The 26,744-nt window shown below is 42.8% G+C and overlaps 1 protein-coding gene and 7 non-coding genes across 8 annotated transcripts; 3 read left to right on the forward strand and 5 right to left on the reverse strand.

Annotated features, from left to right (window-relative positions):
- Positions 1–72, reverse strand: TRNAP-AGG. Its single transcript has one exon. It is a non-coding gene; the product is annotated as a tRNA-Pro (tRNA).
- Positions 973–1,054, forward strand: TRNAL-AAG. The gene has a single exon. It is a non-coding gene; the product is annotated as a tRNA-Leu (tRNA).
- TRNAP-AGG lies at positions 4,601–4,672 on the reverse strand. The gene has a single exon. It is a non-coding gene; the product is annotated as a tRNA-Pro (tRNA).
- TRNAT-UGU lies at positions 5,001–5,073 on the reverse strand. The gene has a single exon. It is a non-coding gene; the product is annotated as a tRNA-Thr (tRNA).
- TRNAL-UAG lies at positions 11,318–11,399 on the forward strand. The gene has a single exon. It is a non-coding gene; the product is annotated as a tRNA-Leu (tRNA).
- On the reverse strand, positions 15,099–15,171 carry TRNAT-UGU. Its single transcript has one exon. It is a non-coding gene; the product is annotated as a tRNA-Thr (tRNA).
- TRNAP-UGG lies at positions 16,727–16,798 on the forward strand. Its single transcript has one exon. It is a non-coding gene; the product is annotated as a tRNA-Pro (tRNA).
- LOC102175300 (olfactory receptor 6S1) lies at positions 22,119–23,114 on the reverse strand. The gene has a single exon (XM_005685558.2). It carries the CDS (start codon positions 23,112–23,114, stop codon positions 22,119–22,121), a length of 996 nt encoding a protein of 331 aa, XP_005685615.2.

The raw sequence follows: 26,744 nt of genomic DNA on the forward strand, positions 1-26,744 counted from the left end.
GGGCTCGTCCGGGATTTGAACCCGGGACCTCTCGCACCCTAAGCGAGAATCATACCCCTAGACCAACGAGCCACACAAGTCACTCTTTATTTTCAAACTTTAGTAAAGAAACTTTCAGCCACGTCTACAGTTGGTTGTAAAATTTTTTGCTATGTATGTGGGTGACACCTAGTGGAAGAATAAATCACTGCACTCTCGTCCACATTACGGATTGCTATTCCACCGATCTTTTTTAAGAAAAAAATTCAGGATCAACAAAAAATAATTGCGCCGCATGTTTTCGCTTCTAAATGAGCCAAAGACGCTGCGGGAACGAAGGCAGGCAGTTGCATTAGGGACAGTCACACGCCGAGGGGTGATCCTGTGATACTGGGGAGGGGAGTGGACCCGTGTTGCTGACAGAGCATCTGTTTTCGGTCCGCTGCGGGCTGGACACTGGGGCCCAAGTGGGAGGCTTCTTCAGGCTTCGGCACATTACTGACTGGTTCCTGGGCTCGGTCAGGCTGGAACTTTTCTGGCTCTCCCTTGAAAGCTAAAGAACTCATCGCCTGGCGAGGTTCTGCGTCTCCTTTAGGAAGATCCAGGCGCTTTCTCGCCGCAGGACTCCAGACTCAGCTTCTCAAGAACCAAAGGCTCTTGCCATGTGGCGCCTTCCATGGAAAGCAACCCCAAGACCCGGGAGGGCCGATTCTCCCGGGCAACCAGACTGCGCCGGGCCCAGGCAGGCGCTCGGTGCCCGTTAGAGCTAACAAAGATTGTCCAGCCTCTCGAGACGCTCTTGTGCACTAAGACTGTTCCCATAAATCTCAAGCACTGTCGCTTCAAAGAAGAAAGAGAGCAAATCATATCAGGAAGAAGGAGGGGTTAGATACGAAGAGCCTCCCCCAAGCGATAAATATATAAACTACCGGGTGTGGAGGGACTGAGAGGAGAGAGGATCATATACAGTATGTTTCCGACCTGCCTTCAATGGGTAGCGTGGCCGAGCGGTCTAAGGCGCTGGATTAAGGCTCCAGTCTCTTCGGGGGCGTGGGTTCGAATCCCACCGCTGCCAGGTGGTTTTTGAAACTATGCGGATCAAACATCGTTGACTCCGCTGATCCTGCCACTTTAATACAGTTTCTTGACTTTGCTCTCGCGATAGACAATCTGGACTTGCCCAGTTTTGCGACTTCCGCTGTTTCTGTTCCTTGGAAAAGACCCTGCTGCTGGGATTGAAGGAAGAATGAGATGGTTAAATGGCATCATGCAAGCTCCGAGAGAGTGTGAAGGACAGGGAAACCCGGCGTGCCACTGTCCACGGGGTCGCAGAGTCGGACACGGCTGAGCGCCTGACAACAATCATTCTAATTCCTCCGCTAGAGATGACCTTACTCTACATGAGTGTTTTGTTTTTTTTTAATTTTGGTTTTTGTTTGTTTGCTTGCTTGTTTTTTAACAGGCAGTGTGGAGTAGGAGAAAGAGAAAAAAATAAAGACACCACAGTATATGATACTGCATAAAAACTCTTTTAAAGGATAATATATCACACACGCTTAAAATGGTGATTATGTTAGTACATTTCAGACCCGCGTTCCTTCAAGGGCGGGAAAAGCAGTTTGTATTTAGCTCTATTTGAAGGTTCCAGGCAGTTTTGTTACAGCCAAACGCTCTGGGAAGCAAACTCACTCAGAAGAACAGCCTGGATAGTGGAGTGCAGTTTATTACACAGCCGGTCCCAAGGCAGAGTTTCCTCCTTAGTCCAGGACCCCTATCGACTTGGTGACAACCTTTTCTACAAAGTGTACATGCCCAAGCCCACACCTCCAAATTCTCTAAAGTCCACTCTGGACAATGTTAGTAACAGAGACAATCAGGTTACAGCCATAAATTTACATTCTAAAGCTATCTGGACATAGAGTTTCAGTTCAGTTCAGTTCAGTCGCTCAGTCCTGTCAGACTCTTTGTGACCCCGTGAATCGCAGCACGCCAGGCCTCCCTGTCCATCACCAACTCCCAGAGTTCACTCAGACTCATGTCCATCGAGGCAGTGATGCCATCCCTTTAGTCCACATCAATAAGTATTATTAAGATTACATAGTGGACATTGCATTCCTTCTGGCTCCAGGAGGTAGAGGTACCGGGTTTGCCTGGTCTGGTTTTTACTCTCCAGGGAGGCCTGCTTGGCTGTTGGTATTTTATCTCTATGGCTTCCCAGGTATGCAGTCCAAAGTTCACTGAGAGTGTAACATGGAGTTCCTCTTCTTTTAAAAAATGGAGTCACTCATTTGGTATGTTAAAAGTACAGGGGAAAGAAGTCAAAGTGTTAGTCGCTCAGTCGTGCCTGACTTTTTGCAACCCCATGGATTCTAGTTCCCCAGGTTCCTCTATCCATGGAATTCTCCAGTCAAGAATATTGATGTTGAAGCTTGGGTTTCCTGCTTGGCAGCAGATTCTTTGCCATCTGAACCAGCAGGGAAGTCAAAGTCTTTCATGTAGATGCTCACAGTGTTCCAAATTCTACGGGACGATGGTATAACTCTGTTATTCAGGCCTGAATCCAAGCAGTAGAAGTCTATCCAGATTCCAGTGACTTAAAAGGTTTGACTCTGTGGGCACACCAGAAATGTGGCTATCTGAGAGAAAAAGCAACATACAGACTATTCTTCAACTAAGCCTGTAATGAGGATTGTCATTCACACCTCAACCTTTAAGGATAGGCTACAATTAAAAGACAAATATGAAGGAAGCTATTGGGGAATCTTCAGGCTGGAGAAACATGAGCCAGACACAAACTCAGGATAACTTCTCCTGCCCTGCCAACAAGGTCTGTCCTTTCTTAACTTTGACTGTCTATGGACAAAATTTACCTGTTTTCTAGATTATAAAGCACTGCTAAAGATACAGCTCAAGCCTTGAATACAAGAATTATGTGCCAATTTCATGTGCTACTTTAATAACTGTACCCACTTACTGATAGACTGTGCCAAAGCTACTTAAGGACTGCTACGGGGACCAACTTCTCACATTTGAGGAATCATGCTTATTGGAGTACTCCACCAACTATTGTGAATGGACTATCTTCCCTAAATCCTTTAATATGTTTTTTGAAATAGACCCTCAGTTTATATGTATTGTAACCAATGATGTAGAAACTACTTCTATGTATCAGTTAGGAACCCCTTTTTCCAGAAGCCTAACACATGTTGATCATTTATATTGGAAAAGGACCACCTATTATTTTCCTCCTATGAGAACTTTTTATTAAGGACTCAGATGTTATTTCCTACTTTGTCTATTCCTAATATTATATTTTCCTTAGAACCTTTATGTAAAATTTTGCAAGGAACCAAAGAGTTACAAAATTTCACAGATAACTGCAATTGTGCCTTGATAGAACATTCTATCATTACCACTATTGCTGCCAATAAGATAATGGAAGTAAGAGCTGATGTATGAAAGCATACTTCTCATTTATGTTGAAACTTCTTTACTAAATCCTCTACTGCTCAAAAATTGTTCTCTGCAGTGTTTAACCCATTACTTGTGTCTTTGGTCACTTTATTTCTGTTGACTATCTGCAATTGTTAGTTGACTTATAGAATTAAGAAGACTTGTATTCTTTTGCCTTATTTCTATGCTCTCCAACCTAAATAATCCTGAGGTCAACTTTTAGGGAAATTAAAATGGAAGAAGTCTTGTTCAGGCTTCAGAAGCAGGAGAACAAGCCTCCGACCTTGTTTCTGACCTGCCTGGACACTGCCCAGATTCTGTACCTTCCCTCAAGCACAGGAAGTAGGCAGTACTTTAGATAAGAAAGAGAGTAGATCTTGGAATCCTTGAGCCCCTGAGAGTACGGCCAAACCTCTGAGGTCTAACGAATTCCTGTGACTCACAAGGTGAAACAAACAGCATTGCAAAAAGGTGAAAGTCAAACCAGAGCTGCATTTGGGGACACAAACCGATGATGATATCACTTTGCGGCCTGGGATTATAAGTAGGAACCCCCAAAATAACAATTTGAAGTCTCACCTGTGGCATGGACACGCTGCCTGAGACCTTTTCCCATTTGGGACTCCCGATTGCAGTTACTCAGGACTTCCCAGCACACTGTTTAAGTCTAGGTGTTGGCTGGCCCAGTTTGTTGATGTATATGTATTGTTCCTATTTCTCTTTTCTTTTAATGATTGCATATTGAAATTAAGTTAAAGAATCCTCTAATAAATATTGAAATGGTTGTGTGTAGAAAAAAAAAAAAAGGAGTCAGTCCAGTCAGGGCAAACCTGTTCCTTTCTTTCTTCAGTTTCCCATACACTGTTTTATTTTACTGAACGGGATCCCTGGCGCTAGGCAGGGAAAGGGAACGGGCAACCATTTCCATTTCACAGCAGATGCACTGAGAGGTCTAGAGACAAGCGCTCGGAGCTGCCACGTCAGCCTGCCAGCCAGGAGAGTGAGGAATGGATCATCAGACAGAATTCAAAACTAACTCGTAGTTCTCCGTAACTTTACCGTTTATCATCCCTAGGGGTCCTCTGCCGCAACTTTCCAAAGCAGAGTGGAGAGAACAAAACGCGACAGCACATGTGTTTTAAATAAATTACCGGAAGCAAAGAAAGAAGGGCTCGTCCGGGATTTGAACCCGGGACCTCTCGCACCCTAAGCGAGAATCATACCCCTAGACCAACGAGCCACAGTAAAACAGCCTTTTATTTCCGCCTCAAGGCTCACGCACGTCACTAGGCCACGTCACCAGGCGTTTCTCAAAGAAATACGAGTTTGAGTGCCTTCTACCGGCAGAAATGCGTGTGTTTCCCCAGCGAGCGCGTGCCTGACGCAGCGGAGGATTTATCAGCTGTGATCCAGACCAGGACAGCAGCAGGGGAACTACGTCCACTTGGCCTGAAAGTCTTATCACGCTCTGCCAAAGACAAGGGAGATCTGCCGGAACAGCCGCCTGGGTACCCTAGTCCTGCAGCCACTGCTTTAATGCTTAGGAAGGGGGAAAAAAAGCGAGTGCTAGGCCCCAGCGAGATTTGAACTCGCGACCCCTGGTTTACAAGACCAGTGCTCTAACCCCTGAGCTATGGAGCCCTCGTGTGTATGCTGGTTCTCTATCTTCCCTGTTATAGGTGTTTTCAGTAAGTTTACTGTGTTAAATGGGATTTTGACCCAAGCAAAAATCCAAGGTATGCTGCAAAATTGAAAACTTTCTGCGTCGTGTCAACCACTCGAAAAGACTCTGCTTTGAGCAGAGTCGCTACTAGACTGTCTTCTAGTCCCTTACCTTGATAGTCGGCTGAGACATTGCCTTCTGTTCCTCTGCTGCCCAGAAAGGATGCATATGACAGAACTCCAGATACCTGGGCACTCGAGAGACCCACCTGAGAATTAAAAGGCGCATATAGAGGGTATCCGACAGGCAGGGAGGTTATGGTTCCTTATGTGGCGGTGAAATCCACAGAGGTGAGAAGATGTTTACGCGGTGTTTTGTCTTTTCTGAAGCAAGAGCCCCTAACTCTTGCTTGTATGTTGGAATTATTGACTCTCAAAGGTCCAGGGTTAGGAGCAAGCAGGGAAAAGAGGTGCTAGAGAGGAAAATTTTAATATTTCCTTAAAGACATACGGATTTGCATGTATCCTTGGTATGAATAATACAATTTTTTAAAAAGGATTTTGTTTTCACTTTTTAGATATCCTGTTTTTCTAAGCTAGTAAACAGGAACTAAAATTGTATTTAACTACAAAAAATCTTGTACTTATTTCTTACTGCAAATATAGCCATAGACTAGAACTTTGGGGAGGAAAAGGACTGATTCATGCAAGCCCAAGAAGTGAACCACTTTTATTTAGTAAGGTTTAGATTCTCTCACTATAGGCCTGCTCGTGTACTCACTAATTTTTAATGTCATTTGCCCAAGATCATTAAATCTGCAAGAAATCTGAAAGTTACTGTAACCTTTAAATTCCATACCTAAATACTTCAGACATCTCCTAAAAATAAGAACTAAGAATAAAAGCATAACTTCAGTACCATGTTAGACCTAACAACATTTAGAATAACTCTGTAATTTAATAGTCCATATTTTCAAATTTCCCCAACTGGCTCCCTCCAATGTTTTTTTTAAACTAGATTCAAACAATGTTTCTCGCTGCTTTTAATTTTAATGTTTCTTTCAATTCTTTCTTTTCAATTTGAAAATTCCCCTCCTTTCAGCCTTTCTTTTTTCATAGCAGCTCTCGGAAGTCTCACATTCTGCACGCTAAGTCGTTCCAGTCGTGTCCAACTCTTTTCGATCCCATGGACTGTAGCCCACCAAGCTCCTCTGTCCATGGGATTCTCCAGGCAAGAATACAGGAGGGGATTCAGTACTCCAACTGGATTCAGCCTATATATTTTTGTCAGGAACACTACCTCACAGCTTTTTAATACCCTAAGGAACCAAATAATTTTCCAGAACATATTGTCTAGGCTGTAGACAAAAATAAATTTCTAAGTGCCCAAGTAGAAAAAATGAGCTCAAATAAGACCATTTTATCTACTTGCATGAAAATGCATTGTGTGCCATTCAAGGAGCTTTTTTTTCTCCCACAAAAGAGACTTCCTTGATATCCTTGGCTGAAGACCCTGCATTTTCACTGACCTTAAAGTACCTTAAAAGGTCAAGAATTTATATAGAAAAGTAAGCACAATTAAGAGAATCCAATCAATTATTCATCTTAGTAGCATCCAAGTACATCTATGGATAGATAAGACTTGTTTCTAAGGTACACAGATTATTCATCCAGAATACCAAGGAGCAAGGCTTTGCAAAATTTTAGCCAAAAAAAAAAAAGTTGTACTAGCCTCAACTTATGCTTTCTTAAATTTATTTTCTTTACTTTCCCTAGACTTCTGACCCTTGGGAAATTGAGGCTGCACTCACTCTGGCGTATCAGTTACTACTCATGTTACCACCTGATGGTGGTGCGTATATGGGTATTCATTCTTCTAGATTTATATTGTATGTATGACAGAAAACATCTTCTTTCACTCAACTGCAAGCTTGCTACAACAGGGATAATAACCTTATTTATTTTCTGCACCTCCTCTAACCTGACCAAATGGAGAGCACAGATTTATTTGGTGGATGTGGGGTCCGTTGTAATATACCTTGAAGAATCAAAAGAAGATTCTGTTTCTCAATTTCATAGTGCTTCTTGGTTCATGTTCCCCATTACCTAATCTTAAGTGCCTAAATCCATTATAATTACTCTTGTGTGTTCATCAAGAAGTGCCCTCTGAGTGCTTGGATGCTCTGGAACTGGAGTCAGAAGCTAGACAAGGTAGTAGAGAAATCAAAGAAGAAAATCAAATGTACATCAGATTTTATCTTCTTAAACCCAAAGCATGCTTGCCAAGTCTCTTCAGTTGTGTTCAACTCTTTGCAACCCTATGGACTGTATTCCACCCAGCTCCTCTGTCCATGGAATTCTCCAGGCAAGAATACTGGAATGGGTTGCCATGACTTCCTCCAGGGGATCTTCCCAAAACCCAAAGTAGCCAGACTATTACAATATTTTGTAGTGACTGAATTTGGGTGGGGGGGGGGGGCGGTGTGGAGGAGAAGGAGGTTATTGCTACCAGCTGGATGAATACAAACAAAAAAGAATGTCCCATAAGTTTCCTCTTTCCCTTTGGCTGAGCATGTTCAGGGTTACATTTCTTTTCACCTGAAGCTTGCAGAGGCAATCAGCCTGGTGAGATTGTTCCCTTTTGTCCCACTTCTTCCATAAACTTCAGTAAACATTATAAAGACAAATACAAATTTAAAATAAGAGGCTTAATTCTTCCTATTGAAAATAAGGGGAAAGATTTCCCTTTCCCTTCTCTCCTTTTTCTTCAAATGGTTATTTTAGAAAAGTTGTAAGTATAAATACATCACAGTATTTTGTATTACTCTGATGGTCAATGTACTAAACACACGAGACTATGAAAAAGCTACTAAATATTTAAGTAGGGACTCAATAAATGCTGAAAAGACTATCTGATACATTCATCAAAAGGAACATACTATTTACCAGTATTTAATTTTTAGTAAGATTTTTGTGGGCTTTCCTGGTGGCTCAGATGGTAAAGGATCTGCCTGCAGTGCAGGAGACCAGGGTTTGATCTCCTGGAGAAGAGAATGGCTATCCACTCCAGTATTCTTGTTTGGAGAATTCTATGGACAGAGGAGCTTGGTGGGCTACAGTCCGTGGGGTCATAAAGAACTTTTAGTGAGATTTTTATAGCGCATGCAGATGGGAGCCAAGCCAGTAATTTGATGGCTCTCTACTGGAGCTAGAGTGAGCGACTTACATTGCAATGTAGTGCAAGTCTGGTGGGAACTTTAAAATGCCCTAAATAGAGAATAGAACAGTTGAAGCATAGATTGGAAAATAGAGTACTTGTAACAATTCTCTAACTTTGGAGGAATTTATTAGGATTCCAATTCATGGGCCTGAGATTGTGCATTCCTAATAAATTACCAGGAGATGCTGATGCTGCTGGTTCTTAGACTATACCTTGAGCATCAAGGCCTTAAAGTAAATTTCCCACTTGTGTATAAATTTTCATCATTTACACTATTGACAAGGTATGGATAGCAGGAAATCCAAGGTTAAATTCTCCTGTGATGTTGCAGAATGTTAGAGCCTAAAATACTAGTACCCAACACTGAAAACGGAAAGAATAGGCATGTGCCAGACAAACATCACACTTATCTCTATCAGGCATTTTTCCAAAGGGCTTCAGATGTTGGTCAGTTAAGTATTTGGCAAGGCTGGCATTCCACTAGGAAAGCTAAGACTTCTGATTTCAGGTCTCTATCAGTCTAACAGATGATCCACTTCGGTGATGAACAGATCAAAATACTTTCTCCATTGAAGAATCCTGTGAGTTTAAGGAGACAATGAGTGCTCGAGCGATAACAGGTGATTGAATAGGGGAGGCCAGGCACACTGGTTAGTAAAGGAAATTCAGAATGGCAGGTGAGACTGTGGTACTTTGTCCTGATAAGAAAATGCTTTGAAGCTTGTCAATTTGTGGAGCCTGAACATGCAGTCCCTTAGAATCAAAGGGACCTCTGCTGTAATGATCAAGTGTTTTCTTGTCAGCTGGTTCCTTTCACTGCCCTGACCTAGAACTAAAAAAAAAAATAAACAATCAAGGGTTCAGGTCACTTCCATCTTACCAGAATCTCTGTACTTTTTTTTGGAATCCATATTTGTAAAAAAAAAAAAAAGTCAAAACATTTACAGAAGCTGCAGTTTATTTAAATGTGTATGTTTACCAAATTAGCACTGAGACCTAAATATGATCTCACTTAATCTTCTAATCAGAAGCCTCCATGTGAGATTTCCCAGGATCAATCCATAGACCCTGAGTTTCTCACCTGGTTCACTACTAGACAAAATAATTTGATAAATATGTTCAACACTTGTTCTCTCTCCTCGCATCCATCCCTACATCCTTTTGGTAGTAAAGAACCCCAGGCCTTTTCTGTCTTTCAATCTGATGCTTCCTAGTCTTATGCACAAAGTTTATTGCACACGATCTCTAGGTTCTCTCCAATTTGAGATTAGCATCAGTCTTCCCACTGCTTATGACCTGTTGCAAAGAAGCGTGTACTGCTCAAGGCAATAAGCTCACACACACTTTTTTTCTCAGGGTCCTCAAAAAGCGTGGAAACACAAACTGAAGTTTCTTGTAAGTTGTCCACTTCCGCCAAAGGGGCTGAAGACAGGTACTTGAGCTCCTCCATCTCCAGTGATGTGGGGCATAGAAGCCATACCTTCCGCTAGATTCGCTGGCCTTTGCTGCTGACCATCTCCGAGAGACGGCCACGCTCGTGACTCCGGTACCTTCTGGAGAGAAAGAACTAGGTGGGAGCCCACAGGTTGACACCCAGTTCCACCCTGGGAGCTCAGAGTGCCTGTCAACTGGGAGCAGAGGGAGGGAACGAGAGAGCGAAAAAGAACGATCAGGAAGCATCTAACCCAGTGTGGGAGAGGGGTGAGACGAGGTGGGGGGTGGAGGGGACTTGACCCAGAGGGCACCGGGATTGGCGGCAGTAGGGAGCTGATGGGGAGTGCGAGGAGAGCCCGCCTCTGGCCTTGAACTCTTCCTAAATGGCCCCAGCTTTTCCCATTTCCTGCTTCCCCGTCTTGGTTCTACGTTCATCCGGTGCTTCCTGAGCCCTATTTCCAATCAGCTTTTTTAGAAGTTCTTTCGTGTTCCTCGCTCCGCACCCCACCCCGCTTCCTGGCATCGAAGATGGGAACCAGCAAGACCTTCGTCCCAAGAAAATACAGAGAAGCAAGCTTGACCCTGACCGCGAACCCTCAGGCCGCCGAGAAAGGACCTCCGAGGCTCTGGGGCAAGGGCAGGCAAGAGCAGGGTGTGGTTTTTTGGAGTGATGGAGGCGGGGAGTAAGAGGAAGTTAGGAAACTTTAATGAGACTCCTAGGAGTTTCTGCATCCAGAGACCCAGAAATGGCCAATCAGAAAGAGCAATGAATAAGGTGGCTTGTAATCCAGGGTTCACCGCGGAGCACAGATCGACAGGTATGCGATTCCACTTGGGTGCTGAAGATGCCTGGCTGGGAGCACTCCTGAAACTTTTCCTTTCCCTCTACTCCATTCGAAAGAAAAGATCTGAAGCTTCGCGGCTCGGTAACCCATGGAAACTCGGACACACCCCTCCCCGGTGTGGGAAAGTTCTTGGATGTAACCACCCTCTGGGAGTCAGTCACACTGGTCCCTCTGTAAGGGAAATTGTTCAGAGGCTACAGCAGTGCGCGTGTGCGTGGGTCTATCCCAGAGTGCTACTTTCAGGAAAAGTAGACCAATCTCTCTCTCTGACCGAGCCCGCAGGGAATGCGACCAAGGATTTTCCTGTCTATCGGCGACAGGCTTGCCAGATCTGTCAACCGAAGCGAACCTGTTGCTTGATCTGATCTCCGACCTGATTCTCTCTGTGAGTTTCACAGCCATAGACCAACGACCCAACAGAGGGGAGTTTCTTAGTCTTCTGAAACCACTTGCAATAAGTCTCCAGTGAGATTTTTCCCCCTCCTTTCTGCGTGGAATTGCCTCGGTTAAAGAAAAGGTCTTTCAAGGAAATTTGCGCTAATAATCATTGACAACTTTCTCAGGCCTGTGAGAATACGATGGGTTCTCCTCTCTCCGAGTTTGCTCAGGTCCTTAGGGATAAATGAAAACACTGAGGGAAATTCCACCTACTCAAGAAAATTCAAAATTATGAGCACGGGTACTGTAGTAAACAGCTCAGGGATGAGGTATCTGCGCCATCCGTGGTAGTGTGGCCGAGCGGTCTAAGGCGCTGGATTTAGGCTCCAGTCTCTTCGGAGGCGTGGGTTCGAATCCCACCACTGCCAACGGTGTGTTTTAGTATAGCTGTAAATCAGAAGTAGTATAATTCAAGCTGAATCCATGAAAACCTCTCTCTCTCGCAAGAATTTCCAGGAAACCTTTCAATCCTGCTCTGAAATACTTACTTCAAACCAGGTTAGCTCGGTTTCTTCTCAATAACTTGTGCTCAAACTAGTTGTTCGCACCTCACTTTGCTTGTATCTAAACTTTTGCATTCTCACAAGGGGGAATTCTTTCTGTCCTCCTCTAATAAAATCCACACTCACACTGAATCATTCTCATGACCTGGCTTAGGCACCATCCAGTAGGAAAGACTTCCTAGATAGTGCCCCATAGCCCCCATCAGCCCTGGTTTGGGAGCCAACACTGGTTTAGGAGCTGCAGCTCTGTGCTCTGGAAATAACCTGCACAGACTTGATTTGGTTTTAATCACATTACTCTTGTAACTGAAGATGATGAATGAATGAATGCATCCATGCAGAAAGCCATTTCCTTCCAGGCTTCCAGCTCTCACTCAGGCATTATTGCCTTAAGGGTTGGGGCAGGGCAGGTAAATGGTTCTTTTGAATTTGACTTTGCAGGTGGGTTTGTGATTCCAAAACCCTTAAAAGCTGATTTTTGGCTGACTCCAGATGTCAAGCCCAGTGGAGTGTTCTGTGAATGTTGGCTTAGCCACTGCTTTGCCCCTTCTAAGTGAATTCACTTACCTTGGAGACTGTCTCGGTCTCTGAATCACCCAGTTGCAATGCCTGTTGAGAACCTAACTCAGTGTGGGAAAGAGGAAGGGATACACTCAGGGTCTATTTAGTAGTGCCCTATCAGAATGGTTGTCCCATTGCCCTTCTCAGCCGTTTCAGCCCCTGTTATCCCACAGGCTGTACAGCTCTCTCAAAGAGGTAGAATATTTCCCTGCAGCGCCTTGAAGAAAGAAAAGTACAGAGCAGACAACGAGGATTCTGCATAGGAACCAAAGTGTTGGGATTTTTGGTGACACATTGATTCTGCCTTCCTTTTTATGTCATTCCCTCTCCTCAATCAAAATTATCTTCTGTGTCCTCACAGGTCATCTCCTGTTTCACTTTGATGACTCCTCCAGATCAGTGCCTTTCCTTTCTATCCACCTCTCACTAAGAAAAATCTTGAGACACCGATGTTCTTCACACACACATACACACAATGATCATATTTTTGTGCTTTGTGAAGAGGGGGAAAATCCTCTAAAATCTTTAGTCTACACTACAGTTTACTCTTAGTGCGGCACATTCTATGGGTTTTGACAAAATGTACAATGATATATATCTACCATCATTAAAGTATCATACAGAATAATTTCACTGCCCTAAAAATACTCAGGGCTTCCCCAATGCATTCCTCCCTCCCCTATAACCTCTGACAACCACTGACCCTTTTATCATCTCCATAGTTTTGCATTTTCCAGAATGTTGAGTATTTGTGGTTGTTGTTTAGTCGCTAAGTCATGTCGGACTGTTTGTGACCCCGATGGACTGTAGCCTGCCAGGCTCCTCCGTTAATGGGCTTCTCCGGGCATGAATATTGGAGTGGGTTGCCATTTCCTCCTCCAGCTGAATATTTGGAATCATACAGTATGTAGCCTTTTCAGATTGGCTTCTTTCACTTATACACGTTTAAAGTTCTTCCATACCATTTTATGGCTTGCTATCTCATTTCTTCCCGGTGCTGAATAGTATTCCATTGTATGGATGTACCACAGTTTTGTTTATTTACTTATTGAAGGACATCTTTACCATTTCCCAGTTTTGAAGATAATACACATATAAGCTGGTTCATGGGCAGGTTTTTGTGTGGATATCAGTTTTCAACTCATTTGAGTAAGTACCTAGGAATGTGATTGCTGGATTGTATGGAAAGAATATATTTAGTTTCGTATTCTTCCACTGTGGCATGGTGTATTTTTAAACATCATTTGTAAGGTTAAAGCTCTGGTTTTTTAAAAAAATGTCCTTTGCATTATGTAGCATATTTTTAAAAAATACTTAAATTATACAGAACACAATTTACCCACAGATAAATATCTTTTGCTGTATTTCCTTTTTTCCAAAAATGAATGATACATTTCTAGGAGTAGGAAAAGAACACTTGATGAAACATGATGTCCACTTTTTTTTTCTAAAACACAATGTCTTTTTAAGATTCCTGATTTATATCACCCAATTGTACCACTCCAGAAAGTAGCGACAATTTTACGAGAAAGTCTTTGTCACTGTATCCTGGCCAGTATTAAACAGTAAACACTGTGTAATTTGGTGGTGAAACAAAAGCCTCTAGTTTGAATTAGTATTTATGTCTTATTATTGAAAGAACATTCCCACATGAATATTTTGCTTTTTTACATTGCTTATTCTCTGCATTGTTTGTTCACACTCTTTTGAAGGACAGATATTTCTACAGTATTTCTCTTTAAACTCTGAATTGCTTAGTATAAATTATTCATGGTAAGGGAATATTGTAGGGCTGGGGGAAGGGGTTGAGGGATATTGCCCACTATTCAGTTAAGACTAGCTGGTCTTCAAGATTAGGAGATACCATTCAAATCTTAAAAGGGTACTGTTATTCCATGCTGCTGCTGCTGCTAAATCGCTTCAGTCGTGCCCAACTCTGTGCGACCCCATAGACGGCAGCCCACCAGGCTCCTCCATCCCTGGGATTCTTCAGGCAAGAATACTGGAGTGGGTTGCCATTTCATTCTCCAATGCATGCATGCATGCTAAGTCTCTTCAGTCGTGTCCGACTCTGTGCGACCCCATGGACAGCAGCCCACCAGGCTCCTCTGTCCACGGAATTCTCTAGGCAAGAATACTGGGGTGGGTTGCCATTTCCTTCTCCAACCGTTATTTCATATCTTCTCAGTAAACCGAATCATCTATAATGCATGATCACAGAGAGGACATATAACATTAAGTTTTATGGTCGGCAAAAAGTTGTTCTTTTGTTGCCTGAAAATCAAATTAAACATTCCACAGTACTGATTTAGGAGATAAAACCTAGTTGAATAGGAGGAAAAATTAAACACTTCCTCTTGGCGGAACCGAACCGGTGATCTAAGGATAACAGAAGCTTTATCACCAATACAGTCCTCCCCTCTGCCAGCTGAGCTACCAAAGGGTACGTCTAGTACGATAAAGTGTCGACTACTGAGCATTATAGTAACAGCCAGTGAGTGGCCTAGCTTCTTTGTATTTGAAGTTCGGGCTTAAACTGGAGGTCAAGAAATCTCCAGAGTTGAATCTAGGGTAGACTGAATCCTGGAGTAGCCTGGGGCAGGACACAGAGGCTGAGTCTGAGGAAGTAAAAGAGCAGAAACCGTCCGGATTCGGGTGTATCTGCATAGCTTCTGGGCTGAGCTGTTCCAGAGTAATCGGCAAATCAGTTCTCGCTCCAGAAACAAAGGAAAAACTGGGAAGTCAGGCAGGTTGCAAGTGGGAAAATGCGCAGGACTCCACGCTCCGGTGGCAGCCGGAGGATCAACCTGTTGGCCGAGGTTGATTTATTCTTGACCTCAAACGCAGTTATGTGGACTCCGCCAATCCTATTATCTTTCCTCTCAAATCTTCAGAAGATAATTTTCCCTGAAACTTCACACACTGCTTCCTTTACTTTCAAGAGTCAGTGTAAGAAAGAAAAGCGCAGGAAGCACCACCCTCGTTAGGAAGGGTACTCTCTCTAGGCCCCAGCGAGATTTGAACTCGCGACCCCTGGTTTACAAGACCAGTGCTCTAACCCCTGAGCTATGGAGCCAACGCGCAATGCGTCTTTTACCATCGACTTCCCTAAGTTTTGAAACCTGCAACTAGATGACATTTAAATAAAATGTAATAGATATTTTAAAATTAAAAGGAATTTCTTTGGAAGGAAGCGCTTCTTTATATACGAAGAATAAATATGTTCTTGACTAGGCCCAAATGGGAATGTAAGTCACTGGAAGAGCACTGGTAGCGCCCACACTGCGTGCTCCTCAGGCTCAGGCCTGACAAGCCCCTGAACTTGGGCAACACCAGGGCCACCAGCGCAGCCCTGGGATAAAGTGGGGTAGGTGAGGGTGCGAGACACGGCATCACGTCATTGTCTCCTATCTGCTTGGATTCTTGTAAAAGTAACTGCTACAGCTCTCGTAGACTAAGACTAGGCTTTGTTCTTGTTTAAAGAAAGGCGGACTTCTCAAAGCCCAGAGCGTGCTCGAGGTGAAGACATTCAGGGGTCTAGGCCGTCCTCACCACGATCTATCAGTGGAACCAGGTTCAGTCTTAGTCAACCTGGGTCTGAGATGCCTCCAGGATCCCTGAAGCAGAAATAGACTAGAAGAGGAGTAACCTTTCCCTCGGTCCCTTAACACTCTTTGCCAACAGCTCGGAGTCTGAGCGGCAGCTGCTTCTCTCTCGGTCTCAGAGCTCTTCTAAATAACCAACCTGAATTCCAGAATCAACAGAAAGTGGCGATGCAGAGAATGGTTGGGAAGGGGGCGGTCCCCTTCTTTTCTCTCACATCTTAGCCCGCCCAGCAATCTGGCGCGGATATTGAGCCCTGCGTTCGTTGTTTATCAAGTTTGTGCCCTGAGCCAGGAATATGCCCGGTGCGCGGTGCACCGTGTGACCAAGGCAGACAAGCTAGAGCCCAGCAGCTTCGTTCCCCAAGTAGAAGAGACTGCGGAGTAAGGACAACGCTCTCCCTTCCCATTACACCCACCACCTTCTGGGTGCTGGAGAAGCGGGCGAGGGCAGGCTTCTAAAGAAGACGCTATTGGAAATGGTCGACTCTTCCCGACGTTTGCCGCCTTCCGCGCTCCCTTGAAGCGTGCCTTAAATCTAGATTTATAGTACAAAGTTCATTAAATTAAGCTGAAAGAAAACAGCAAGAGCATGATACAGGGTGTTGACACAGTGGGCAGGCTGAGGCAGTGGTTCCAGTATTTGACCTCCGCAGAGGCGTGGTATCGAGTTCCTCAGCTCTAGACCCTGGGCGGGAGGGCTTTCGATGAAATCAATGTGGTTTTTTGTCTTTACCTGTTCTCTAACTCCAGGCCACCTGCAGGGAAGTTTGTCCTAACTCTGTAAGAACTCAGACCCTCGCAAGAGGGTCCACAGGTGGACTAGTAGCTCAACCTGAGTCCCTTACTGAACAGTTCTGCCTCTGGAACGCTGTGGCTCAGGTTTCGCTGAATCCGCACGCTGATGCTCCTGAAGTCTAGAGAAAATTGCTGGGCTTAGGAGAGGAATCAAAAATGGTCTTCATACAACGTGATGCAGCGAACAGAATAAATGAATATTCTTAAAAAGGAAGACACACCGGAGAGCTTGGCTCGTTGGTCTAGTGGTATGATTCTCGCTTTGGGTGCGAGAGGTCCCGGGTTCAAATCCCGGACGAGCCCCAGTGCTTTTTTTTTTTTTTTTTTTTTTTCTTTTCCCCCTCTTTAAAGCTAAATGAAGCCAACACCACTAAGCCTAGATCCACTTAGGCGAAGTCCCTTTCAACCTTGACCTGACTCAAGGACTTCGTTGTAGACAGAGGCCCCTCTAGATATTTTGTCACGAATGTCTTGCTCAGGCAGATGTTACGTCGGCACTTCGAGCGGGAAAGAAAACTAGTGCGCTTCTCATTCGGCATTCACACGGAGTAGAGTGGTACCTGGAGGTGTGCTGGGGCTGCAACGCCTGACAGAACTCTCTTCCTGAGGCCCTAGTCTGTCTTCCCAAGAGTTGCAAGTGCTGTACGCGGTCTTCCCAATGCTAAATAAGGGCTCCGGGAACCCTTGGGCTCAAGGGGTTCAGGCATCCACGCCGTCCAAAGGGAGTACAATTGAATCATTTTAAGGCATTATTTTCCAAAACACAGTATAACATAGTGACAATTGTCTTGCCATTTCTGGCAAGAATCCACCAGACTCCACCAGACTCTTCACTTTGATTGCTCACTTGGAAAACCAGTGTCTACTTGTGACCTTAGGGTATGGTTAATCCCGATTTGTGGAAGTCGCTCAGACTTAGAAACCACTGGTATGATAGGCCTTCAGACTTGCCTGTCTTCCTAAACTGCGTATACAAGGGGGATCTTTGACAAGATTTCTGTCTGACTTGATCGTATTTGTCCTTCGCAAGTTTCTTCTCTTAGAAAGGTTTTGTGACCAGGCAAGAATAAAGAGTTTTGTGATTGGTGATTGGAGGGAGGGGAGAAAGTAGAATCTGCCAGGACGTCCTGACAGATTGACCCTCCATGGAGAAAGGTGACTGTCTAGCCTGGGCTTTAATGTGTTTGCTGAATGACTACCGGTGGAGATGCACAGTGAGAATTTGGATATAAAGTCCTTAGATTCAAGAGAAAGATCCGGAAAGGAATTTTACAAATAAAAAACATAGAGCAGTTAACAGTGATGTGGGTAAGAACCAACAGGGAAGAGCAATTATATAGAGAAGGAGAATTTAAGGACAGGCCCTGGTGATCATTAATGCTTAAAAATTTGAAAACAAAATACCCATGAGTGAAGCAACTAGAGAAGGAAGGCTCATGACAGTCACTTGCTCCGATGGCTTCTTCATTTGCTTAGGGCCCACTGACAGTCTTTACCAGCATTTAAAGCAAAAAGTTTAGGGAAGATGACTGTGCTGCGTGGAATGAAGAATGAGGGGAAGGTGTGGACAGAGAAGTAAATCTTTCTTCTCAGTATCTTGAGTGAGAAGGGGAGGACCTAGACAGTTCACACATTTAGCTTGGAGGTCTTGGGATAGCTTCACAATTATTTAATTGTCCACTCAAGGACAATCAGTGGATCTTTTGCTGCCCTGACCTGAAACCTGGGCAAAGGTATCTTGGGGTTGCCAAAAGTGCACTCCTTGACCTTGGTATGTTCTGACTCTTAAGGGTTTTTATCAGTAGCACAGATGAAAGTGGCATCTGTGCCACTTTCCTTCCATTGTCCTCCTTCCATCCTCCTTCCATTATCATGGTAAGAAGCAGAAGTACTGGCTACAATCAAGACAAGGAACTCTTTAGCACTTGAAAAAAAGGCTCGAAGGAGCAAATTAAAGAATACCCAGGCAGCTTGAGGGGGGAGATAAAGGAAAATTAGTTCTGAAAAGCAGAAATAGTTTAAGATGATCTTATGTGGGAGAGATGTGGGGATTTCTTATCTCAAATAAGATCTTTTGATCTTTGAAAAAGTAATGTCCATTGGGAATCAGAAACAGAGCACCTGGCTAAAGATTCAGTAGGTACTTTTTTCTATAGTGGTGGAAATTGGGACCTTATCTTCTGGCTTCTACTTGAGAGGAGCAGCACCAGCTTCTACAGCTAAGAGTCTGAGTTCAGAGTTTATTTTACTGATGACACTTCCAACAAGTAATTTTGTTGCTTGTTGGTGTTGAGACCCACTATGTCATCCTCACTGCTTGGGGAATGTTAGGAGTCACAGAGAACATCTAGAAAACTTGTCAAAGTCTTTACTGCTAAAATCTTTTCTGTGTTGGCAGATCTTGAAATACTTCCTATAGCTGCAATGCTTTTTTTTTTTTTTAAGATGGGGAATCCAGGGGAAATATCCATATGCAAAACTTCACAAAATCATGATTTTCCTGGAATGAGGATCTTTAAGAAAGGTCTTGACTATGTATGTATAGCTACTGAACTCATCTGCTCCAAGGCCCACTCAGGAGCTCAGCCATAGACTCAGGGCCTGTACAATCTTAGAGCTGCTAAACTGTCTTCCTCACCTCCTATGGTGCCTATAACTATGTTACTCCTATGCCAGTATGGGCCTTTAATAAGCTATTGTCAACATGATCCCCTTTGAATTATACAAAAGTGTCCCCAGCAAATCACTATTGAGCATACTTATTTGACACTTTTTCATTCCTTATGTAATTTTTCCCTACAAGAAACAAAAAAGTAATGAGACTTTGCTATGTTCCAAATTAACCAGGTACTCTTCTGGATGGCATGGAAACAAATTCAGATATGATCCAGTCTCTGTCTTTAAGAAGTTTGAAAAATAATGGGAAACAGGAGAAATGCTTCAGCTTATTGCAAAAAAAATTGTATCATTTAGGATTCAATCAAAGTGGAAGCACTGTAAGTAGTGATGAATAAGAGATTTATTATAATTCTGGGAACTGATGAAAAAGTTTATGTCAAGCTCTTGCTTCTGTGACTAGTGTTGGGCCTGAATCTGTAACCCTGGGGGTGAACAGGTAAGGACAAATGGCCATTGAAGTGAGGGGAGAATGATTCAAATTTACACCATGAAATCCATAAAGACAAAATGAAATAAAAAGGGAAAACTGGGACCTACATCTGTCTCTCACTGTCTCCAACCTTGTTGATATGGGAGATCTGCAGGAGAAGCTGGCTCCCTTCATCATAGAACTACGCATGCACTTGGCCCAAGAGATGGAGGAGGAGATCCATTTGTGCTAGAGGAGTTGTGGGCCCAACAGAAATCCATACCAAGGAGTAAAAAGCAGACTAGCAGAATAGCATCTCTGTTGCATCGATAAGTGCAAGCTGCAACAAAGCCTGGCATTCTATGCCAAACTTTAGAACACAGAGGTTGTTGTGTGACATTTTCACCTTCTAAATCTCACTACAAATTTCACCACATCCATATAGAAATTTAGATCCATATAGAAAGGAAAATTCCAGATAATGTAGTTCCTGCTTAGACAGACACAGTACAAAGTCAACTTTCTTGGGCCCCTCCTAGGTACCAGGCTGTGTTCTGTGTGTTTGGAACACATTCTTATTTTTAGCTTCCTCTTATTTTGTGATCTCTGGGATTGACTTCCCGTTTTCATGCTCCATGAAATTAGGTAGCTTTTAAGGCAATATCTCTTCTGCTCTCTGGGCAACATTTCTAGATCATTCCAGCAGAATTCTTTTTCCCTCTCAAATTAGTGCTTATTCTTATTCCTTCCACTCGTCTAGTTCTCAATCAGGAATCTTTCAGGATCGAAATATTTAGTGTGTGTGTTTGTGTATTACTAATAGAACCAGATAAAAGCATCACTATTTCTAGTGGCCATTGAAACTCTATGGCTATTTCTTTGCATATTAATGCTCAGTTTGCCAATTTTGCAACATTATTTTGAGGTTGATGTCCTGTCCATATTTTGATACTTATTTTTTCTAAGCATTATGTCTATGTATACAAATGCACTCCAACATGGAGTTAATTCCCACGTAGTGAACGATAGCTTCCGAAAGCTTCTGTAACAAGAAAATACTTAACAGGATAAATCAATTTTCATATGACCTCCAATGTTATTTTGTAAACCTCCTTATCATCCCCTTTGAATTATTATTTGTCTCTTAGTCTTCCCCTTTAAGATCAAAGTCGCTTGAGGTTAGGAACCATTGCTTATTCTTCTTATTATATATAATAAAGACATTATATATAATAACATGTATTACTGTATCACAGTATCCAACAAAGATGCTTAAAAAACCTTTGTTGAATGATTGAATGCATACATACATATATACATACATAAACATTTGTCCAAGATTTCAAGGTCACCACAAATAAGAACCTCCATTTCCTTTCAAATATACAATGAAGTAGATAAAATGTAACACAAAATCTGATTCTTGGTAGGTACAACAGTAGTTGATATTCTTAATTTTTTTATATTGAAAGTCCTCATTCCATCCGCATTTTACTAAAAATAAAAGATGAATGAGGACAACAGATATTCAAATGTAATAAAAAGATGGACAAATGAAAGCAACATAATCTACTGATACAGGAGATCTTTCCAACCCAGGGATCAAACCCAGGTCTCCTGCATTGTAGGCAGACGCTTTACCATCTGAGCCACCAGGGAAGTCCACAGCTGATATTTCTTAATAGTTTTATATTGAAAGTCCTCATTCCATCCCCATTTTACTAAAAATAAAAGATGAATGAGGACAACAGATATTCAAATGTAATAAAAAGATGGACAAATGAAAGCAACATAATCCACTGATAAAATGAATGAATATATCTTTAATTCACCTTTATAATACAGTGTAAATTAGAAAACCACATTAAATGCTACTATGCATAAGCTTCCTTTTTGATCTGCTTTTCCAAAGGCATCTGAAATTGCCATGAAGAAAATAAGTCCCTTATTAAATTTGTTTTACCTCTTTTCCACCTAACAGTGAATGCAATTTTTTTCAGAAAGTATGTACAAAAATATACAGTTAATCTATTTATTTCTATGATTATAGGGCATTTTTCTTAAGAGTCTTGATTTTCATAAATAATTTAAAGACTCTAATGAGAATTAGTTTTTAACTTTTGGTGACAATCCTACACGAACTCTTTAGGAATTGAATTAAAGCTATATATCCTCTTCCCAGACAAGCGCATATAGGCTCAGATATATACGTTTACATAATAATAGTGCTTATACACTTTCTGAAGCTCATTCTTAGATTCTCTGGTGACTATGGACCCATAGGTTAAGATTGCACAGGTTGGAGGTTCTTATAATGGTATTGAGTACGATACGTCAATAATAATGTGAATTTATATGAGATAGAATCAAGGAATTTTGCCTGAAAGAAAAGAAGGATGGATTTGATGCCTTTGTAGTTCTTTGGTGGTTCCAAAATTTGGTCGTGTGGTGATATCCATGATGAGGAGACAATGAGGAGATAACAAAGAAGGCTTGGACTTAGGACATCCCTTAAGTGATGACGTCCCTTCACTTTCACCTCACTGTTTTCTTGTTGAAACTCCTAGCAAGTGAAAGATGCCACCAAAATCCTGCTATTACCTTCTTAAACACGGCCTTCAAAGCTTGTCTCACTCGCTCGTTCCGTAAGGCATAGATGAACGGGTTCAGCAGCGGTGTCACCAAGGCTGTTACCGCTGTCACTGCCCAGTTGGTATCCACAGAGCCACTCTGTGACGGCCGCACGTGCAGGAAAATGGCACTTCCATAGAAGAGGGTCACCACCATCAAGTGGGAGGTACAGGTAGAGAAAGCCTTCTGCCGGCCTGAAACTGAGGGGATGCGCAGGACAGCCAGGACTCTGTGACCATAGGACACGGCAGTAATCATCAGTGAGGCTATGATGACAAGAGAAGCTAAGACAAAGTCCGTTTCCTCCAGCTCCTTGGTGTTGGTGCATGCCAGGCGAAGCAGAGGGCCACTGTCACAGAAGAAGTGCTGCACCACAGCATCCTGTTCACAGAAAGGAAGCAAGGCCACAGCCACTGCGGGGCCAAGCACTGCAAGGAGCCCCCCGACCCAGCAGGCCAAGGCCACTCGTAAGCACACAGCCCCGTTCATGAGCAAGGGGTAGTGCAGAGGATGACAGACGGCCAGGTAGCGATCCACTGACATGACAGCCAACAGTAGGAACTCAGAGGCCCCAGGAAAGAAGTAGAGATAGAACTGGGTAATACATGCAGCAAAGGAAATAGTGTTTTGCCCTGAGAGGAAATTGCTCAGCATCTTGGGAATAATGACAGAAGTGAGCAGAATCTCTAGGCAGGACAAGTTACCTAGAAAGAAGTACATGGGAGTCTGCAGGCGAGTATCAGCTCCTATCACCCCGACGATCAACACATTACCTGTTAGAGTCAGCAGATAAACAAGAAGGAAGACGGAAAACAGTTCTGCTTTCGTGCTATTGAGATTTGGGAAACCTGCCAGGATGAACTCGGTTATACCACTGCTCTGGTTTCCACCAGGAGCCATTATCTTTCCCATCTGTGCAATAGCATGAACACAGTCCTGGTGAGGATTCTCCAAACAATCCTAAAATTTATTTTATCATGATATGGCACACGAAGCTCCACTTTCTCTAGTCACAGATCCTGTTAATACTTGAAGAACCTAAATGTCCATCAACAGACAAATGGATAAAGAAGATGTGACTCATATATGCAATGCAATATTACTCAGTCACAAAGAAGAATGAAATGATGCCATTTGCAGCGACGCGGGTGGACCTAGAGAGCGTCATACTGGTGAAGCAAACCAGAGAAAGAGAAGCGTTGTATGCTATGACTTAAATGTGCATTCTAAAAAAAAATGGGTATGATGAATGAATTTATCTATAAAACAGAACTAGAGTTACAGATGTAAAACAAAAAACCTTATGGTTATGAAGGAGTCGGGGGAGGGATAAATTGGGAGATTGGGATTGACATATACACACTGCTGTTCATAAAATAGATAACTAATAAGGACCTACTATATAGCACAGGGAACTCTACTCAATACTCTGTAATGGCCTAAATGGGAAAAGAATCTAAAAGGAGTGGATATATGTACATGTATAACTGATTCAGTTTGCTGTACAGCTGAAACTAACACAGCATTGTAAATCAACTATACTCCAATAAAAAAATTTTTAAATGATTTGAAGGACCTGAGGTCCTCATCTAATTGATTTTTAGAGCTGAGGAAGATTTCCTATAAATGGTAGCTAAAACTAAGGTGTGAAGATGACAGGAGGTTCCATCTTCACATCTACTATTCTAAGATCCCAAATGGTGATCTCTCATTATTATAACAACAATATCCAATGAGCTGGACAAAAATTAAGAAAAATGATTTTGTGAAGAATGTGATTCCCATTCAACCAGAACTTGAGCCAGACTGCCTGGCTTTGAATCCCAGCATCTACACTTACTAGCAGAGTAGCCTTGGAAAAGTTACTTAACATTTCTGCGCAACTCAATTGTAAAATGCTGTAAGGAGCAAATGAATTCATAATGCAAAGAGTTGCCAGCACTTAGCTGACAAATGATGTGATAGAGAAAGCTCTGGACTCTAAATTAGGGCACCAGAGTCTACGTTTGTCTTGCCACTTCCCTTGGAAGACACTCAATTAATCCAGCCTTGTTTGTCTTTCATCTGCTCAGCTGTAGAATGAGTCATAGGAATCTAGGCCATTAGTACATTTATTATACAATATTACCTTTTCATGGAGACTTTCTCCTGCAACCCAACGGTCTAACAGAACTCAGTTTGTCACGAAGTGCTTGCCTATTTAAAGCAAGTTATATTTAAAAGGGAAAATAGGGATAAAACACACTGATTCAATCAGTCAGTTATCCGCATATTTTAATTTAGTGCCAACTTCAAGCCAAATATTCTGGGGAATGTTAAGATGATTTTCTCAAGCTTTTACAGTCCATAATACCAAGCTAAGTCTCTTCAAACTTGGGCCCTATTAGATGACTTGCCAGAGACAAAATTAGGAATTCCTGAATTTCTACTAAATTCAGAAATTAAGTCCTTACCAATTGATTCTCGTAATTCCAATTCTGAAGACTAACACCAATTATAAGAACAAATCAATGATATTCTGAAATTTGTTTTTAAAGCCTCAGTTACTAGGAGAAAACTGATCACCATTAGCCATGCAAAGCATGAGAAATGACCTTAAGTCCTTGGTTCTCTGTCAGCCCTACAGTCCTCTAGCACACCCAGCAGTCTTCATTTGCAATAAAGTTTGTGTGTTAAGTTGCTTCAGTCGAGTATGAGTCTTTGTGACCCCATGGACTAAAGCCCACCAGGCTCCTCTGTCCACGAGCTGGAGTAGATTGCCATTTCCTTCTCCAGGGTATCTTTCCGACCCAGGGATCAAACTCATATTTCTTACGTCTCCTGCATTTGCAGGCAGGTTCTTTACCACTAGTGCCACCTCTCTACTTACAATCTCTCACCTGTGGCTCCCACCCAAGTAGGAAAACTTTTGTACGTTTTGTTTAGGGTAAAGCAATTCTGTGGTCTTTTCCCCTAGAGACTTCATTCGACATCTCATCTCCCTGTAGCCTCTATAGAGATTACCTTATTAGCAGCAAAACCATTCAGCTTTTGTTCTAGGTTGATTATGTCTCAGGTGCTAGGTTCGTTGATCCGAAGGTAAGGCAGTATTGTCACTACCCTCATGCAGCTCACTGCCTGATGAGAATGACAGAAAAGGTAAAATGTGTCACACGTGAAGTGTCCCAGGCAAGCCCAGGGGACTTGAGGGGGCACATGGGAAGGAATCCGAGCTGAAACTTAGACAGCAACTATTCTGGAGAAAGGTGATACCTCAAATAAAAACTAAAAATAAGTATAGATTTGATAGGAGAGACAGGAGGTTTTTAATGGAAAATGTGAGCATAGTACGTGGCAGTTGAAGCACAGAAAATAAGTAACGGAGTGAAATGCAATAGGACTGGTCCCCTCATAGAGGATTCTTTGTGTCTGTCTGAAATACTGAAACTGATTATCCCTTAAGTGAGAAGAAGATGAGCCCCAAACCAAAATATAGAAAGGATTCTTCCTACCTGCCCCTAAAAGTCTTGATATCTCCATGAAGGTGAGGATCACCCTGAAAGAATTTTCTTTCCCTTTTTACGACTGAAATGTCCTGCTCCATCCTGGAGTCCTTCCCATGACTTCTACTGTGAGGCTGACAATAGCCTGGCACACTTGGAGTTCCTGAGGATGGGCAAAGCACTTGGGAAAAGAGGCTGCAGGTGGATAATCTGCTTCTTCTTTTGTGCGTTCCTCTTGGGTATAATTCTTCCAAGCTTTTCTTCTGCCTTGTAAATAAAGGGACTTTCTGATCCTAAGGAGGCCGCATCACATTGTCCCTTCTTGTGGCCGTGGCCAGGTCAACCATTAGGGTCCACCCTCTCCTCCCTGTATAAGGAGTTTCTTCCACAATCTGATCACTGCCTTAGGTTTGAACAGGTACACTTCAAGTGAAATACAATGATCTCATAGTGCTCCAAGGTATGTCACTAAAAAAATAGCATGAGGCTTGAAGGCAAGGAGTGGATATGGAGGGTTTAAACCACTCATCTATCTATGAAAAGACTTCATGCGCTTACCTATAGCTCCTTTTGTCTCTAATGGTTGAAAAATGTTCCATTTAAATCCAGATATTCACCTTTTTTGCTGGTGAGTTTTATGTACAAACTATCAGTTTTTCTGTTTGAGACCCTGTCCTCCCTGGCTCCTGGCATGAGCCTGAGTGCAGGGAAGGAGAAGACTGAAGAAGCGGTTGATTTCTAACCAGTCCATCTATTGACAAGTAGGATCCTTCATGCAAAACTTGAGTTTTAGCGCGGGAAGGAGAAAGTGAAAGAAAAGTGAAATTGCTCAGTTGTGGCCGACTGTTTGCCACCCCATGGACTATAACCTACCAGAGGAACCTGGTATGGGATTTTCCAGGCAGGAGTACTGGAGTGGATTGCCGTTTCCTTCTCCAGCAGGAAGGAGAGGTTAGGACAAATGCAGAAAGTAGCAATGACACCTATACATGATCATGTGTAAAATAGATAATTGGCGGGAAGCTGTTGTATAACACATGGAGCCCAG

The sequence above is a fragment of the Capra hircus genome, chromosome 10, assembly GCF_001704415.2.
Source record: "Capra hircus breed San Clemente chromosome 10, ASM170441v1, whole genome shotgun sequence".
Classification (NCBI taxonomy): Eukaryota; Metazoa; Chordata; class Mammalia; order Artiodactyla; family Bovidae; genus Capra; species Capra hircus.

Coding starts and splice junctions, on each gene's coding strand:
- LOC102175300 (XM_005685558.2), bottom strand. CDS start 23,114: ATGGCTCCTGGTGGAAACCAGAGCAGTGGTATAACCGAGTTCATCCTG.